Source organism: Triticum dicoccoides, chromosome 7A, assembly GCF_002162155.2.
Source record: "Triticum dicoccoides isolate Atlit2015 ecotype Zavitan chromosome 7A, WEW_v2.0, whole genome shotgun sequence".
Lineage (NCBI taxonomy): Eukaryota > Viridiplantae > Streptophyta > Magnoliopsida > Poales > Poaceae > Triticum > Triticum dicoccoides.
Window position 1 is genome coordinate 6,273,735 of NC_041392.1, and position 17,031 is coordinate 6,290,765.

The window sequence follows — 17,031 nt, forward strand, 5'->3', positions numbered from 1 at the left end:
GAAACAAGCGAACTCATCAGTATTGGTCGTCCTTTGACGCCAATGGCACAAGATGAGTCATGGGCGGATCGCCCTCAGGAGGGAGACTTTGAGGTCCAGCCCACTCCGACCCCACAAGCGTTGTCTGCGTTCCGTAGGCTTCACAAAGGTCCACGGCCTCAAGTCCATACTACAGAAATTCCGGCTGCATCAGCCGAAGACAATGAAGAAGCTCCACCAGAACCCACTTCCCCGCTCCATCAAGATGCAATTCTCCAGGAGAACGTGCCTGAGGTTGTCCCTCCAACTACACAAGCGGAGGAAGACAATGTTGCGGCTGCCACCACAAACACTGAAGCCAATGTGGAGCCCGCCCCACCAAATGCTTCAGCGGACAGCGAAGCTACCGAGCCAGACACTTCTATTCCTGAGTCTACTGCAGATCCTCAATTCGATTATCATATTGAGCACAGGCCTCATGTTCAGAAGCCAGGCCCAAGGCTGCCAAGGTTCCTAGGTCCTGCATCAGCACCTGGTTCCTTTGAAATCAACAGCTTCAAGGCAGACAATACATTTTTCAATAGCTCCAAGAACCCCTATTCAAGGGAAAGGATTGTATCAGACAGATTCTGGAGCTATTCTCAGCGCAGCTATTATTCATGCATCTTATACAACCAAGGCCGCATCTTTCCGCACAAGCGCCTTGAGGTTGAAGCCATTGCTGGTCTGCCATGTCTTGAGGAAGCTTTGGATTGCTTCAAGTAAGTGGGTCTGCTGCCATTTGTGACGGATGAAGAGCACTGGAATGAAGAGCTTCTGCTTCAGTTCTATGCCACCCTTCATATCAAAGGATACAACAGAGATCCGAAGACTTGGATCCTGGAGTGGATGACCGGCAATGTCCATCATGAAGCCAATGCATTTGATATCATTGAGCTCACCGGCCTGCCCACTCCTGGCGAATTCTTCGAGGAAGGTTGTCAATTACATTCTGAAGCTATTGAAAGCATTTTCCAGAGACCTGAACCAAATATGAGTCAGATGCTCTCAATGATGAAGCCATTGCCTCAGGATGCACCCTATCCAACTGAGTTCTTCGTTGAAGACCTAGAGTACCTGCCCAGGACCATATATCACATCATTCGGCGGACTCTCTGGCCCATTAAGGGACACTCACCACATGCCAAGATCGAGGGTGCAATGAAGACTCTCATATTCTATATACTGCATGGCAAATGCTTCAACGCACAGGATCTCTTCATACGCCAACTTGCAGCGTCAGGCTCAGAATTATTTGGTTTGAAGTTCTATGCTCCTTGGGTGATGAGGCTAATCAAACTGCACTCTGCGATCTCGTATCAGCCCTCTGCCCGAAACCATCGGATCTTCTTGCCAGATGTGGATATCTCTACTGAAGCAATATACCCTAAGCCTGCCAAGCAACTGATAAGTCTTTAGAATGCAGAACACCAGAGCTTCACGCAGAATGTTGAAGGTGCTGAAGCCATATCCAGGGTATATCCGTTGGCTGGCACTACACGTGCACCAGCATCTACTGAAGCCACAGACAGCACAAATGCTCCAAGACCCAAGAAGCGTACTCGTGTCCTCACTGACCGAGAGCTTCTTGTGGCCCTTCACCAAAAGCAAGATAGGCATCATGACTGGCTAAAACGTCAGATGAAGAGCCTCTTGGTGGATGTCAATCGTCTTTGAAACCTTGCCACCAAGAATGCCTTCGTTACACACGAAACCTACCGTCGTACATGGAAAGGGCTCTCAATGATATGTACCGAAGCTGAACTTGAAGAGGATGGCTTCACAGAGAGTTTCAAGTTTGACACCACACCTCCTAGAAGGGCTTTGATGCGCAACACACCATCACTAGAAGACTCTGAGTTCTCTTCATTTGCTGCCACAGTTACTGCAAGGATCATTGATGAAGACGACGATGCTACATCACCACCACCTGCTTCAGCACATCCCGGCTCTGCACCGCCAAACAACTCCAACGACCCTGCTGCGCCTGGGAACGTGTAGCAAACTCTATGTCTTCAAACCTTTTTGGCCATTACTGACAAAAGGGGGAGAAGTGTATGATGTTTATAGTCTTCAAGCGGGTCAATATGGGCGGGTGCCTTATGTTTTGTCATATTTTACTTTGTGTTTACAACTTTTGTTTTTGCTTCATTTGGTTCTTTGAGTTGTAAACACTAAAACTCGATGGTCGTCTGCTACTTGTTTGCCACTCTGTTTGCGAAGATAAATTCCGCACTTATCTCATTCTGCAGACGTCCATTTTCCATTATGCATGTCATTATCTTCATATACTTTCACATGCATAGTGGATTGTCATCATAAGCTGAAGTGGATCTCCACAAGTACAACCTGCCATGTGCATTTGCATTCTAAAAGCAAATTAACTTATATGCACATCTTCAGGGGGAGCCTTTGCAACTTATGAAGACAATTCCCTATCCTTTACAAACTTCACACATTATATTCCCCGTTGAAAACTTCAACTAGTTTGTCATCAATCACCAAAAAGGGGAAGATTGTAAGTGCATCTAGTGCCATCCCTAGTTGGTTTTGGAGTATTGACGACAAACCTAGTTGAGGGACTAATGTGTTTGTGAGAATTGCAGGAAAACACAGGTAGAGGTCCCTCATTGATTCAGCTTTACTACCAGAGATGACCCCTAAAAATGTATGAAGACATTAAAGACAAAGGTGGTATATGAAGATATTCACATTGAAGACTATGACAAAAGAAGACACGTTATGAAGCCTATGGAGCTCGAAGACTTAGATCTTTCGTAGTTCTTTTTCTTTTGTGTTGAGTCATAGGAACCACCGTACTGTTAAGTGGGGTCCAGGAGAACCAGTCAGAATGACTGAAGTGATGCCTAAATCAAAAACCTATGTCTTCGAGCGAAGACAATGAGAGCGAATCTTGTCCAGAGCCGGACAAGTCAGCTTTGCTTGTAGCCCAAGCAAAGTTGCCATGAGAGGTTGAAATCTGACCGTTGAGACACGTGTCAGTTCCTTAGTGACCCAGGGTCATTTCGGACAAATCAGGTCGGGTTGCCAAGTGGCTATAAATAGCCCACCCCCACAACCATAAACGGTTGGCTGCTCAGATTTCAGTGCACGGCTTTTGTCGTTTGAGAGCAACCCGCCTCGAAGCCTTTGAGAGAAAATTTCTAGTGAGGAGAAAAGCCCTAACCACCCAGAGTCAGAGCAAATTGGGCATCACCTAAGTCTTCTTGCCTGTGTGATCTGAAGACTTATTACACTTGAGGACTATGAATCCTCCAGACGGTTAGGCGTCACGTTCAGAGCATCCAAGAGACATTGTGGATTGCCAGTGAACGAAGTTTGTGAAGGTTTGGGAGTCTACCTTGAAGACTTACTAGAGTGATTGGGCGAGGACTAAGTGACCTTAGCTCAAGGAGAATACGGTGAGGACTTGGTGTCCTGAACTGTGTGTTCAGGACTGGGTGTCCGGGACTGTATGTCCTAAGGTTTAAATACCTACCCGCTCCAACCAGACGTACAGTTGTCACAGCAACTGGAACTGGTCCAACATATCATTGTCTTCAACGAGTCACTGGTTTCATCTTCACTTCCTTTTCATATTGTTGCTCATTGTGAAGCCATTGCATGCTTGCTTTATCTTTTGTCTTCACAACGTGAATGTATGATCTGTTTGGCTTCATAACTTCTTCCTACCTGATCCTTATTACACTGAAGTTGTTTGCCATTGTGCTTTCACTCTATTGAATACATGACCATGGCTGGCCTAGTGTAATCTAACTTCCGCTGCATAGTAATAGGCATAATCTTCACTGTTTGTCTTCATAACTCTCACGTTTTGAAGACTTTCATAAAAATCGCCTATTCACCCCCCCTCTAGTCGATATAACGCACTTTCACCGGTACCCACCGGCGCGGCGCGGCGTGCGGAGATCGCACGCATCCGCTCGTCCCTGCCGCGTGCGGCGAGGGAGGGGCCCCGGTACGTCCCCGACAGCCCAATCTGGGAGTCGTACTTCCGCCGTCGGCACGGCGAGCAGCTCGAGGCCACCAACGGCGTCGTGCGCTCCGGCAGGTTCAACGCCGCCGGCCGGCGTCGGTGGTGGGGCGTGCCCGGGCGCACGTTGGAGTCGGTCCTCGAGTACATCGAGGGCGGCAACACGCCGCGCCTCGAGTACCCCGCTCCCCCGTCCTCCTCACGCCGCCGCCGGGGAAGCTCCTAGACGCCGAGGCGCATGGAGACCGGGGTGTCCTCCTCCTCGTCCGGCGGCTCTCCCTGCCTCCACCTCCGCCCCGTCAAGCCGGACCCCCAGGACACGCATGTCAACACGCGTACCCGCAGCTCCGGCGGCTCTCCCTGCCTCCACCTCCGCCCCGTCAAGCCGGAGCCCCAGGACACGCCTGTCAGCGCGCGCACACGCAGCTCCGGCGCCCTCATCGAGCCCAAGGTGGAGTCCAGCCTCCCCACGGAGTACGAGGAGATAGCCCGGCGCGGCTTCTCCGACGAGGACGCCATGCGGTGGTCGCGCGACGACTACCTGCGCGAGGAGATGATCCGACAGCGCCGGGCCCTGGAGGAGATCGCCGCCCGCAAACGTGGGCGCGAGGACGAGGACGGTGTCGTCGTCCTCGATAGCGACGACGACGACGCCCCCGGACCGTCCAACCCACCGCGCCAACCGGGGGAGGGATGCAGCAGGGACGGCGGAGGCGTAGGCGGGGGCAACGACGACGACGACAACGACGACGGCGGTGACTACACGCGGTTCTACAGCCTCCTCGGCATGTAGAACCGCGTGGGCGGGCGGCGAGGGAGACGGCAGGGGTAGCCGGCGGTAGTTTTTTTCTTTTTTTATAAAATATGTTTAAATTTGAGCGAACTCGCCCGTGTTTATGTTGTGTTTGCGCCGAATTTAAACATTTTAAAAACCCGTGAGGGCGCGACTGGGGGGGCATCATGCCCCCAGTGCGTGGCTTAGCGCCGGTGTGCCCCAGAGGGCGATTTTTTGCCCCTTCTGGGGGGCCAACGGCTGGAGATGCCCTCATGCCAACATATCTGAAGGGCAGGCGACGTGTGACTCGAACAAACTGAGGAAGACAAACACAAAAGGTGGTAATCAGACAGAGCGGGGGAGGAGGTCGAAGCCGAGGAGGTGCCTGCCACTGTGGAGCCCCTGGCAATGGCGAGCCCCGTGGAGGCCGTGGCGGTGGCCGCGGTGGAGGAGACTCCTCCTGTGGATGCCGTGGCAGCGGCTGAGGTGGAACCCGAGCCGCCTCAGAGGACGGCGCGTGAGTGCTCACGGGAGCTGGCTCAGCGTCCCATTCGTGTACGCCTACATGTCGGGTGCTGTGCGCGGCGTCGCCTAAATAAGGTGTTTGTCGGGTCATCCACAGCCTGCGTTGCTGTGCGTTGTTGTGTGTCGGTTCACCTATGATTGCTAATAAGATTCAGTTTGTGCGTCTTATCTCTGGCTCGATCCTGCTTGTGCATGCATGTCATGGACGATCTCGGGCTAAACAAAATTACACCACTGCACGGCCAGTTTGTGGATGGTGCATCATCGGACAGATTGTGAGGATCTCGATGTCACTTTGCTGTAATCATCAGTGTTTGCCCATGGCCGTGCACAGAGATTCTTATTTTTGATTTCCTCCCATGCATGGCCGTGTTTCCAACAGGTATTGGTGTGGAAATATATGGTTCAGTTACACTTGGTTTCCTTCATTCCTTGTATGGATTGGCGGGTCAAGTAAACATGACAAAATATCCAGCGGAAACCAAATTGTGGTAATAATGACCGGTGAGAACCAGGCTACAACTATGTTCCAAAATTTCATAAAACTCTACAGAAATACTGTACGTTTAGGAGTGACCTTCTATATAAACATGTAAAAAATTCAAGATCAACCCAAATTCATTTAGAAGCAGGGCCGGCCCTAGGGTATGGCCAACGAGGCAACGGCCAAGGGCCCAAGACTCAGAGGGGCCCACGATCTGGCATGCAGGTACATTAGTATAGAGGAAAAATATTAGGCAGAGAAAAAAATTAAGAAAGGAAGCGAAGCTAGGCCCAATTCCCTTGCTGATCGCTAGCGCTAGTTGAAGCATAGCTACGCACAGCCGCTTCTTCTCTTCGTCATCAATCAGATCGCTGACCCCTAAAAAAACAGGCAGTAATCTGCGCCGGCGCACCGGCCCAAGCGCTGCGCCAGTCCTATCACAGTCGTTGGATTAATCCATCTATGGTCATTGGATTAAAAAAAACCACGTCATCCCTCCGCACCGCTTCGTCTCGAATTAGAGACAGGAACACAGCTTTGACCGGCTGTAGATGACTGCCCATGCAGGCTGTCTCGTACAACGACATGGTTTGCCATGGCCTCCGACGAATCACCGGCGCCTTCGTGGCCCTCGCCGTTGTTGCCCCCGCTAACTGTCTCGCCGCCATTCGTCGTGATCTACGCACCACCCACGCCGTTCATGGTCCCTCTTCGTCGTCGGTTGCAACATCCTGTACTCGCCTTCATAGCCCCCTCGCCGTTTCTAGTGCAGCCTCGCCATCCCGGCAAAAAAAAAACGAGCAGTCGTCACCGTCCCAGTGAAAACTCTGCCGGTCGCAGCAAGAAAACACCGTCGGTCCCAGGAAAAAACAAAATTCGTCTGTCACAGCTTTTTCTCCGCTGCCGTTGGTTCATAGTAGCAAATGGCAATGCTGGTTGTAGCAAAAAAGCAACGCGGTTGTAGCATAAGAACCGGCGCCGGTGGTATGTGGTAGCATAAGAAATGTGGGCTGTAGCAATAGCCGGTGTGGTTGTAGCAAAAGATCAACGTCGGCGATACGTCATAGCATAACGAGACCCTGGTTGTAGCAAGTTGGTACGCTAGTTGTAGCATCACGCACGGTGCTTCTAGCAGGGCAGTGCTGGTCGGGGTGGCGCCACAAACTGCCGACGCCGGTGGTGCGTTGTAGCAAAAAACAAAATGCCAGTTGAATCTTTTTTTGTCTAAGGTTTACGCTTTTCTCGTAATGGTTCCAACTCTTTTGAGTTTGACATTGGTTGGTTGAAGCTTTGACGGTTGAAGCTTTTTCGATCTAGGTTTGAAACTTTTTTAGAAGCGGATTGTAGCTATTCTCGACGCTGGTTGCAGCTTTTTTGGCTGCGCGGTGGCTGACCTCCAGCTACCCCGTATCCAGTTGAAGCTTTTTTCAAAATCAGATGTAGCTTTTTTGGTTGCCAGGCGTAGCATTTTTCAGTATGGTTGCAGCTATGACGCACGTCCGTCGAAGCCTATTCTTTCTCTAGTTCCAGCAAAAAATGCCACCGGTCGTAGCATTTTGGGTTGACGGTTGTAGCTCCGATGTGGACCGGTTGTAACACCTGCTTCTCTCTTGTCCCTGCAAGAAAGAATGACGCATATAGCAATTTCCGTCGCTGCTTGTAGCTTCGTCGAGTGTCGTTAACAGCTTTTCCGTAGATGGTTGAAGCATCCCCGTGCAGCACGTCGACGCTTGCAGGCGCCGGTCCCCAGTTCGTGCTTGTAGCATCGTCATCCCCGCTGTTGTGGGTTGCAGCTCCTTATTGAAAAAGATGTTGTCGCCGGATGCAGCAAAAAAAATTGTTGGTTCCAGCTCCCTCTCCGGCCGGTTCCACCAAAACAGTGCTGGTTCCGGTGACGGTCGGTTGTAGCAAAAAATGCGGACGGTTGAAGCTTTTTCTGAAGCCGGTTGAAGCTATTAATGAGGGCAATGGAGCACGGATGAGAGAAGTTTAGCACGCGGGCTGGAGGTGAAAGAAAACCGATGTGGCGTTGTGTGGCCAGGAAAAAAGAGGGGAAAAAAGAGATAAGGTAAAAAAACGGTTCGCGCGGACCCACCACGCATGCGTCTCGCGCGGAACCTTTCACGTGAAGGGAATACAAGGTTGCAGCACGTTGTGAGTGCCAGCGTGTCACGCGACCGGCGGAAGTTTGGACCGGCGTGCCAGATCTAAACATTTCCCTAAAAAAACAATCAGATCGATCGCTTTGTCAGTTGTCTCTTCTTTTCTTCATCAAGATGTCAGTCGTCGCTCCACCGCTGCGCGCGACAGCCTAGTGCCGGTGACCTAGTGGCGGGGTCCAAGTCGAACTCCAGTCCCCAAACGCGGCAACATGCCGACGCAACGTTTTTTTCCCATCGTCCAGAACACAACAAACCCCAGTTCCCAATCACAGCAAGGTCATCACCGTCGATACCAGTAGGGTCGTTTTTATGTTCTGGTAGTGACTGTGCCGGCTCCTTTCTATTGAATCATGTGAATTTGTATGGATTTTGAGATTTATCCCCTTCCTTGCTTCACGTGCAGAAAAAAGTAGTCCGTTCGTTGTAGAAACTTTGAACTTAGATCAGGATCAAAGTGACAGAAAATGATGTCTTTGTATCTGCAGATTATATAAAGTAATACACTGAATCTTTGGGTCAACGGGTTTCTCATATTGCTTATGATATTTAACTCATTATCCATGTTATTTCTAGGGCTTAGAAGATGGTTCTAATGCTTCATCAAATAGCAAAAAATCTTATCAAGAATGACATGTAGAAGGAGCCATCACATTGATAATGGCCGAGGTATGCTTCCTTGTTGTGATTGCTTTTGTCCTACTGTAAGAAGTATGTGCATCATTTAAATACGACTAGTATATATTAGTAAAAACAATGTGAGGTTTGTAAATGTCCCAAGAGCGGTTAGGTTTGGCAAATTCCCACATCAAGAAAAAATTGTTGAATAAGATTGATCATTATCAGCGACTTTGCATCTCGAAAAGCGAAAGAAAATTTTAAAGTAAAATATAAGGGCCTTAGGTTCTCGTTTTGCCCAGGGCCCCCGAAATCTCAAGACCGGCCCTGTTTAGAAGTTAAGGAAAAAACAAAATCAGCAAATGAATGGTGACAGACAATACAAACATAACTATGCATCCATGTTTTTTTTCCTTACGTCCCAAATGTATATGAGTTTGAACTTCAAATGCACATGTTTATAGAACTTCACCTTTCTAGTATTGCCTAGTTTGTTACTCCGTCCGTCCCATATTAATTGTCGTTGAAACGGATGTATCTAGACGTATTTTAGTGATAAAATACATCCGTTTGAGCAACTACGGAGGGAGTAATTTTTCAAACAAACTTCCAAACGTAGCTTTCACAGAAGTTATTCACCTATATTAAGTGTGTGGCCTACAGACACAAGGTACAAGTCAAGCTGGAAGTGTCGATGACTCAGCACGCAATGGTAAGAAGTTGTGTTGGCATTGCAAATACTCTCTCTGTATCAAAATATAAGACACTTTTTGATCAAAAAACATATTATATTTTAAAACAGAGGGAGTACTCCAGCATAGTCACCTTTCAGACATGTAAAAGCTAGTACAGATCATGCTGATGCATCGATGGATAGATGGGCTGCTGTAACCAATTTGTAAATGAATTTATTTGCAACACCAAGCCAAGGTAGAGATGATCGAAAACATGTTTTAGAGCACTTGCACCCGGGCCCCTCTTATCTAGCCATCCATGCTCCGCATCAAGATTCGTGCAAGCACATTTATCTCTTTTGTTTCTCTCATATAGAACGTGCCTTGAAGTTTAAACCTTTGCAAAACATCAAAGCTTTCTAACTAGAATCTAGAATAAACCTTTTCGATTGTTTGGTCCAACATAAGTATACAAAATTAGTTTTGCTTGATTAAAAAAATCTTATTTCTAGTATTTATGCCGGACCAAAAAATCTGAAAGTTTTATCCCGCATTCTAGTTAGGAAGTTTTGCTGCGCTGCAAAGTTTGAAGTTCAAGACATGTTCTATGTGAGAGAAACAAAAAAGAGAAAATTTCACGTAGGAAGTTAGTTGTGTCGCACAGATCTTAAAGCAATATTGGAGGGTCAGTATAACAGGGCCCGGGTGCAGCCGTGCAGGTGCTCAAAATATCTGCATTCGTAGAAATGATGACAACAAAAGCAAGCTAGCCAGGATACAGTTGGCGGTGGTGGTGGTGGTGGTATTGAAGGTTTCGACGTATTCTCTCGCTGCACGGAGTCACCGACATTTCCAAATTAAGCTAAGTTCATGCAAGTAGCCCCAGAACGGCAATACCATTAGGATGCCGTGTACTTGCAGACCCGAATTTTTGGGACAGCGCCAAATGCTGTACTACAAGTGTATAAAGTAAATAAAAGACACGAAATTTTTGGGACAATGCCAGATATTGTACTACTAGTGTCATAAATAAAGGCACGATGTTTCAAGTACCCAGTACAGTTGGTTATTGTAGCGCCTGCCGACATAACCAGGTACTCATTCACTATGGTTATTCTAGTACGTCTCGTTGATCAACGACTGTACCCTGTAGTGAGTGGTGACTGAGTTCCAGGGCAAAAACACTTTGAGTGCACGGGTTCTTGAAGTTTCAGGGGTGAAAAACTCTAGGTTGGACCTTCATTAGTTGAACCTGACAAAGATGGATGAAAACTCATGATCTTGCCTCAACGGGACGGCGACGCTTGTGCGTCATTGTTGAAGCACCTATCATGTTACCTAGGGCTGACATTGTTGATGGTTCTTGCTTTTGGTTGCTACAGTTGTTTACAGATATTTTGTTATTTTCTTTCTCTAATAATTTGGCTATGTTCATATCTGATGTCTTAGGTAGCACTTGAGATCATGTTGGTGCAGATGCCAGCCAGGTGTAACCAATATCTTCTCGACACTGATATACACCTTGTATAAAAAAACAAGCTAGTAGATGGAATACTTTTGTTGGTGGACAGCCCAGCAGGTGCCACCCTCGCCTGGCGGGCCCCATCCACGTCACCTGGTCGGTTTGCCAATCTGGGTGCAAATACCATGCTCCAGTAATCCGGTTCTCTAATTAACTAATAATTACTACCCTTGTATACTGTGGTATATATAGAGCCAGGGGGAGATTAGCAATAGCTTTCATAGTCCTGCGGGGACTAGCTAGCTCTAGTTAGCTAGTTGCATCAGTGTCTGCTGCTCTAGTGTTACTACTACTTGCAGGGTGGGCTCCTTGATGGTGGGTGTGTGCGGGCGTGGCATCATCAAGATTCACATCCATCCCATCCAGGCATGAATCGCTCTGTTTGTTTCCAAAATGAAACAGCAATCAGCATGTAGATGTGCATGAGAATCTTGATGATGCTGCATCCGCACACAAGCGCCTTGGCATTGCTCTTGCCTTCTTCATTCATCTGTATGGCATGATCAGGTGAGACATCTATCATTCCACCCACACATCTCCTGCCATATCTATGCATGAGCCCAAGAATGCATGGTCACTAGCCTACTCTAGCTTTGATTCATTCCGTTTGTTTGCTATATCTCGTATAATATGGTTCCACTGTATAGACAGATAGATAGATAGATAAAATGTGTGATATATATAATGTACTGCAAATGTATATCAGTATGTATAGTAAATACAGGCGGCGGAAGCTTGCCGACGTTGGTGAAGCGGAATGTTAGTACCTTGCGACCTTCTCCGTGAGACCGCCATGCTCCATCTTGGCAAGTGTTTTCTCTTTGCTCTGAGCTTGGCGGACCTGAGGTATCCCAACTGTACTGCTTCATTTGGTTCTCTTCCAGTTCAGATCGTTTTTAGACACACTGCTCGAAATTGCCAGTGTACAGCTTAAGCTTCCTATTCTGCATATGGACGACGTACATACTCCATTCAGAAAGTTCTGCGAGTGCTATATCACACCAAGTATACGGTCGAATTTCCTAGTGTTTCTTCCAACCACACATGCATGCCTCAAGATCTGCAAAATATCGCCAAATAATTGCAGGCGTTATTAGTTCACAAAAGCATATCATTTTGCCTCAGAAATCGCTTACTGGGTACTGTATCTCAGACAGCACCAAGGCAAACATGCCTCGGTTCAGAGAAAACAGACGACGCATAGCAGTAGTAATCATGCTATTTACAAATGTTCCTAAACAAGATTAAGAAAATACACTTATCTCAATGGAAGATGAGAGCATGAAGGCCTACAGTTGAAGCAAAAAAAATCTGCCAACAAAACTAACTGCCAATCAGCAAGCACAAGTAAATCTTGGGCAAACCAAGCCCACCAAAGAACTAGAAGCATATATAGTGTGGAATTAAGTTCCGTCCTACCACCACCCAACCAAGTGAAGTCCAACAAATGCAGGAATTCAAACCCAAATGTGTCAAGACATATATAGTCAAAACCAGTAACAACATATGTTCATGGTGACATATATATTTGGACCAAAGCAATGACTGTCTCCATCTTATTATGTCAAGTTTGCTTGCATATTTGAAGTAAACATACACAGATTGTGTGTGTACATTGCTGGCAAGATTACATTTCAAATCCATATTATTCAGTCAGATGTGCTGTTAAGGTGAGTGAACCCAACAAGTTCATCGTGGCATTCTTGCTTGGATCAGATGTATGGTACAAAAGAAAGTTTTCTACTTATCCCTCTGTAAAGAAATATAAGAGCGTTTAGATCACTACTTTAGTGATCTAAACGCTCTTATATTTCTTTTACGGAAGGAGTACTTCACAAAAGCCACGGTGATTCATACAGCAGAATTAATATATGGTTTTGTTGCTGAAAGTACGGACAATGTATGCTTTCTTGAAACAGTAGAAATACACAAAACATGCGTTATATGTATGTATTTGACCTCAACTAAGTGAACTAGACAAATTATCTATTTGCACTAGTTGTCGACAATTGTCATATACATGAAGCTTAAACGTCAAAAAAAAGGTCAAGAATAGAATTTCAGCAAGAAAAGAAGCAGGCATCCAGTGCGTTGATAGCTTGACATGGGAAGATAAGTAGATAACAACAGATGCCAAACTTGGGATGACGGATTGAGCGAGACTCGCATGGCAAAACTGGAAAGCATAAACACCGACACAAAGCATTTGCAATTGCAACTACTAAGGGCAAAGAAATACTCGTTAAGGTCTTTTTATCTATCTAAAAAAGAAATACATGGTCCATTAAAAAAAGAAACAAGAAATGTCCGTATGTCTGCGATATTCCCTTCTTTCACAGATTCTGCAACCATGATAATTAGAGAAGGAGAAAACAGATGCATATGCATGCAACTCGTAATGATGATCTTCAGAATTGAACAGTTCACTTTCCATCAAGAAACCAGGAAAAAAAATACAAGGTGCCAAAATAGCAGCAGGTTGCATGATTCTTCAGATGGCCAAAGCAATGAATTTCTCCCTCTTATGCGAAGTTATTATATATAGGAGTAGACAGAACCAAACATTTACTTACATCTTAGGACTAAACACAGATTGGATGTACACTGATGGCAAGATTACATTTCTGATCCGTATTCACATGTGCTGTTAAGGTGAACCCAACAAGTTCATCATGGCTAGATCAGATGTATGATAGAAGGATATCTACTTTACAAAAGACACAATGATTCCCAGGATACGTACAGCAGAGCAGAATGTATGTATGATTTCTCCAAACTTCATATGCTGAGCGCCTGGCAGCTAACAAGTTCAGCAACCGCAAATTTCTTCGAGCCCACAGTTCTCCAAACATCAGCGCCTTGCTCCCAGGAGACGTCTGGGTTTTGGCATGTCGAGCCAGTTGCATCCATAGGCCTTAGAGCGTCCGTTTGCACAATACTGACCTTGCTATTTGCATCTTTGATCACCAAATGGAGCTTCCCAAGAAACCCCGCAAGCAAGTACGGACACTTTGACTCTGCAAAGTCACCAACAGGCACCTGGCTGACAACAGCCTTCCATGTATCCTCATTGGGATCGTACATCTTTATCTTGCCGCTATCAGAACAAGTTGGGGGCTCCAAAGCATATAGGTCCCCACCCACAACAGCACTTAATTTTGTCCCGGCTTGCCTCCCAGGCCAACCCTCGCTCAGGCCTACAGGCATGTCTGACCATGAGTCCGTCGCAGGATCAAACACCTCCCCGCCAACATCAACAAAGAATGGCCAGGAATATAGGCTCTGAGGCACATACAGCTTGCCTCCAAATGAGACTATTCCTGTAGCAACCGGCTTCAGTAAGTCAGCCAGGAATGCAGTCGGCAGAGTTTGTGCTTTAGAGAAGGGCATGTTTGGCACATCTGCCCAGATTCCTGTGGTTGGGTCAAACACTTCAGCAGATTGAAGCGGAGCTAATCCAGTTTGTTCCCTGATGACACCGCCAACGACATACAGCTTGTTGTTCAAAAGGCCAGTCCTGCCAAACGCTCGCGCGGCGCTCATTGAGCTTACTTCCTGCCACAAATTTACAGCTGGATCATACTTCCATACGCTTTTGATTGCTGTGGCTCTAGAGAAACCGCCCAGAACATAGAGGCATCCATCGACCGTTCCAATGGCGCAAGCACAAAAGGGAATCTTGTCTAACCAATCCTCTTGGCCAAGCAAGCCTCTAATGACACCAGAGATCCTAATCCCAGCACTCACCAAACCCCCTAAACGGCTTCCCCCACGAGCAACCACAGGCATGAGCGGCAGTCTCTGCCATCGGCTGCAAAGCGGATCAAAGGCGTGCCACGACAGCTTGCCATTGGCCGCCTTGGTCAGTATGTAAATCCATTCCTCATCCACACCAAGCTCCTTCCTCACCCGATACAACTCCATGCCAGTGATGGCGGCCTTCCAGCTCCGTGAAACCCTCTTGCTGCTAAGATACCACACCCTTGGCATCCTCGCGAGGATTTGCAGGGAGATCTCATCCGGGAGGTCAGGAATCAGCCTCGGGTGGTAATGACCAGGGCGCAGCTTCTTTGAGGAACCTGGTTTTGGCGCTTCCCTGTGCTCCAGTGTTTGCTTCCCGTTGCTGGGGAAGCTGAGAGACGCCCCCATTTGAGCACTTGTTTCCAACTTCTTGTACCTACAAAAAGGCCCAAAAGAAAGCCAATTGTCAGCATGGTGTTCACCTACAGGCAGCTTCGTAGCTGCCTTGCAAATCTGCACTCCATCTCCGATGGTGGACAATCCAATCAAACTTGTAATGGAGTTGGCACTTCATATAAAGTCACAGCAGAAACTAAGCTAGCATGTGAGAAACCATGAGGATTTTGGGAAGTAAACAAGGCCCTCTGACAGCTGGTAAGCAGAGTGACTATTGTTCTATCACATTCACAGCTAGCTAAGAGTAAGGAGACAAGCAAATTCTAACTGCAAGAAAATCTTGTCCCAGCGCTGGATTGGCCACGGTTAATTTATTTCTCTTATCAAAATTAATACACAAAAGATTAGTCATTCGAACAACCAAAATGGTCCCAAATTCATGCGATGCGACAGAAAAAACAAAACAAAAAACACATTAATTCTGCACTCCATCTCTGATGGTGGACTACAACCCAATCGAACTTCTAAAGGGGGTTGGCATTTCATATGCAGTCACAGTCCAATCGGACTTCTTTCTGACTCGAATGTATATGGACGCATTTTAGTGTATTTGTTCACTAGTTTCAGTCCCCATGTAATCCATACTGAAATATCCAAAACATCCTATAATTCGGAACGGAGGTAGTACTTGACTAGATCTAAGTTTCACCCATTTTCAGCATGATATAGACCATGAGGCCGGTGATAGTTTGGTAAGCAGAGCGACGAAACTATTGCTCTACCGCGAGGAGACAACCAAAATCCTAACCGCGAGAAAATCTCGTCCCAGGTTGGAGGAACCCGACGACGGACTGGCCGCGGTCAATTTCTTCCTCTTAACAAGATTGTGCGCGTGTAGTTTTACCTGGCTGTTTACTGCTGCTGCGCCGCAGGGGCGGAGGAAGGGGCGCCTCCGGTGGAGAGGACGAGGCCGAGGACGGCGTCGGCCTTGAGGGCTGCGGCGAGGCTAGGGTTCGGGGAGACGGCGGGCGCCGCTGCGGGGACGGGGCGGTGGAGCGGGGGTAGGGGGGAGGCCGCGGGAGAAGAGATGAGGAGGCGGTTGGGGGCGCGGCTTCGGGGCTGGAGCATGGCGGCGCGACGGCGACGGCGCCGGCGGCGAGCGATCGACTGGCGCGAGCGCGGAGGGAGAGGGGGGAGTCGTGTGGAGTTGCGTGGCTCTGGTTCGAGCTTTGATGCTGACCAAATAAGTAACCATCGACTTATTTTTTTATTATATTTTGGGAGCTTTTTCTCCCTTTCTCTTTCTTTCTTTCTTTCTTTATTATCCTTTCAATAAAATAAAATGTTTTTTCTTTTTCCAAGTCAAGTAAAATAGGAACCATAGAAATTCTTCATATCAAATTACCCTGGTACGCAAAAAATACACTCCAAAAAGAGGATCCCATTGAAAAAGAAATCATCCAAAATAGAGAGTTATTTTTTTCAAATTCAATTGTTTATTTATCTCTTATTCCAAAATTTCCCTAAAAATCGAATTTCATTTTTTCATTCAATGGGGTTAAATGATCTATTCTTAATAAGATGGCCTCGTAGACTAGTATGAATCCAGGAAAATGCATACGAGTCTGAGACTTGAACCTGCGTGCAAAGCTTCATGACAGGGAACCTAACCAACTAAGATGCACATGCGCTAGCCGCCTGTTTTATTCAACTTTGATTTGGTATAACTGAACTTATATAAGTTATAGCAATGTCAATGTGAAACAGTAGTAAGCATCTTTCCTTTGTGTGCTCCCAGATGTTCAGACTCGTGTAAACCTTAAAAAAACGGAAATATTCATTTGCCCAACGTCTCCTGAATCATGAATCGTTGAGAAACAGCCGCCTCCAGGCACAGCTTTTTCACATGATGAGTACATGAAATAATTTATGCATGGCGAATCACACCATCATACAGCAATTCTTATCTTTTTTTATACATGTACATAGAAAGAACAAACTCACGGGAAACTATTACTCCCTTTGTTCATGATCTAAACTCCTTGGTTTAATACGATGTTCTAACTACACCATGGAGCGGCCGGGGGAAGGCGCTCTATATATGGGGAGCTTGTCGAGTTCACCT

At 47.0% G+C, this 17,031-nt stretch overlaps 1 protein-coding gene across 2 annotated transcripts; it reads right to left on the reverse strand.

Moving 5' to 3' along the window:
* Positions 1 to 11,431: 11,431 nt before the first annotated feature.
* Positions 11,432 to 16,108, reverse strand: LOC119329177 (F-box/kelch-repeat protein At1g22040-like). 2 transcript variants are annotated; one of them, XM_037602180.1, is made up of 3 exons: positions 15,811 to 16,108; positions 13,513 to 14,946; positions 11,432 to 11,829 (listed from the first exon to the last, which is right to left on the reverse strand). In XM_037602180.1, the coding sequence occupies exon 2, from the start codon at positions 14,916 to 14,918 to the stop codon at positions 13,548 to 13,550; it is 1,371 nt and encodes a 456-aa protein (XP_037458077.1). In that variant the 5' UTR covers positions 14,919 to 14,946; positions 15,811 to 16,108; the 3' UTR covers positions 11,432 to 11,829; positions 13,513 to 13,547. The 2 variants fall into 2 exon arrangements, with proteins under 2 accessions (XP_037458077.1, XP_037458076.1); XM_037602179.1 differs by lacking the exon at positions 11,432 to 11,829 and having other exon boundaries at positions 13,266 to 14,946; positions 15,811 to 16,107.
* Between the last annotated feature and the right edge of the window lie 923 nt (positions 16,109 to 17,031).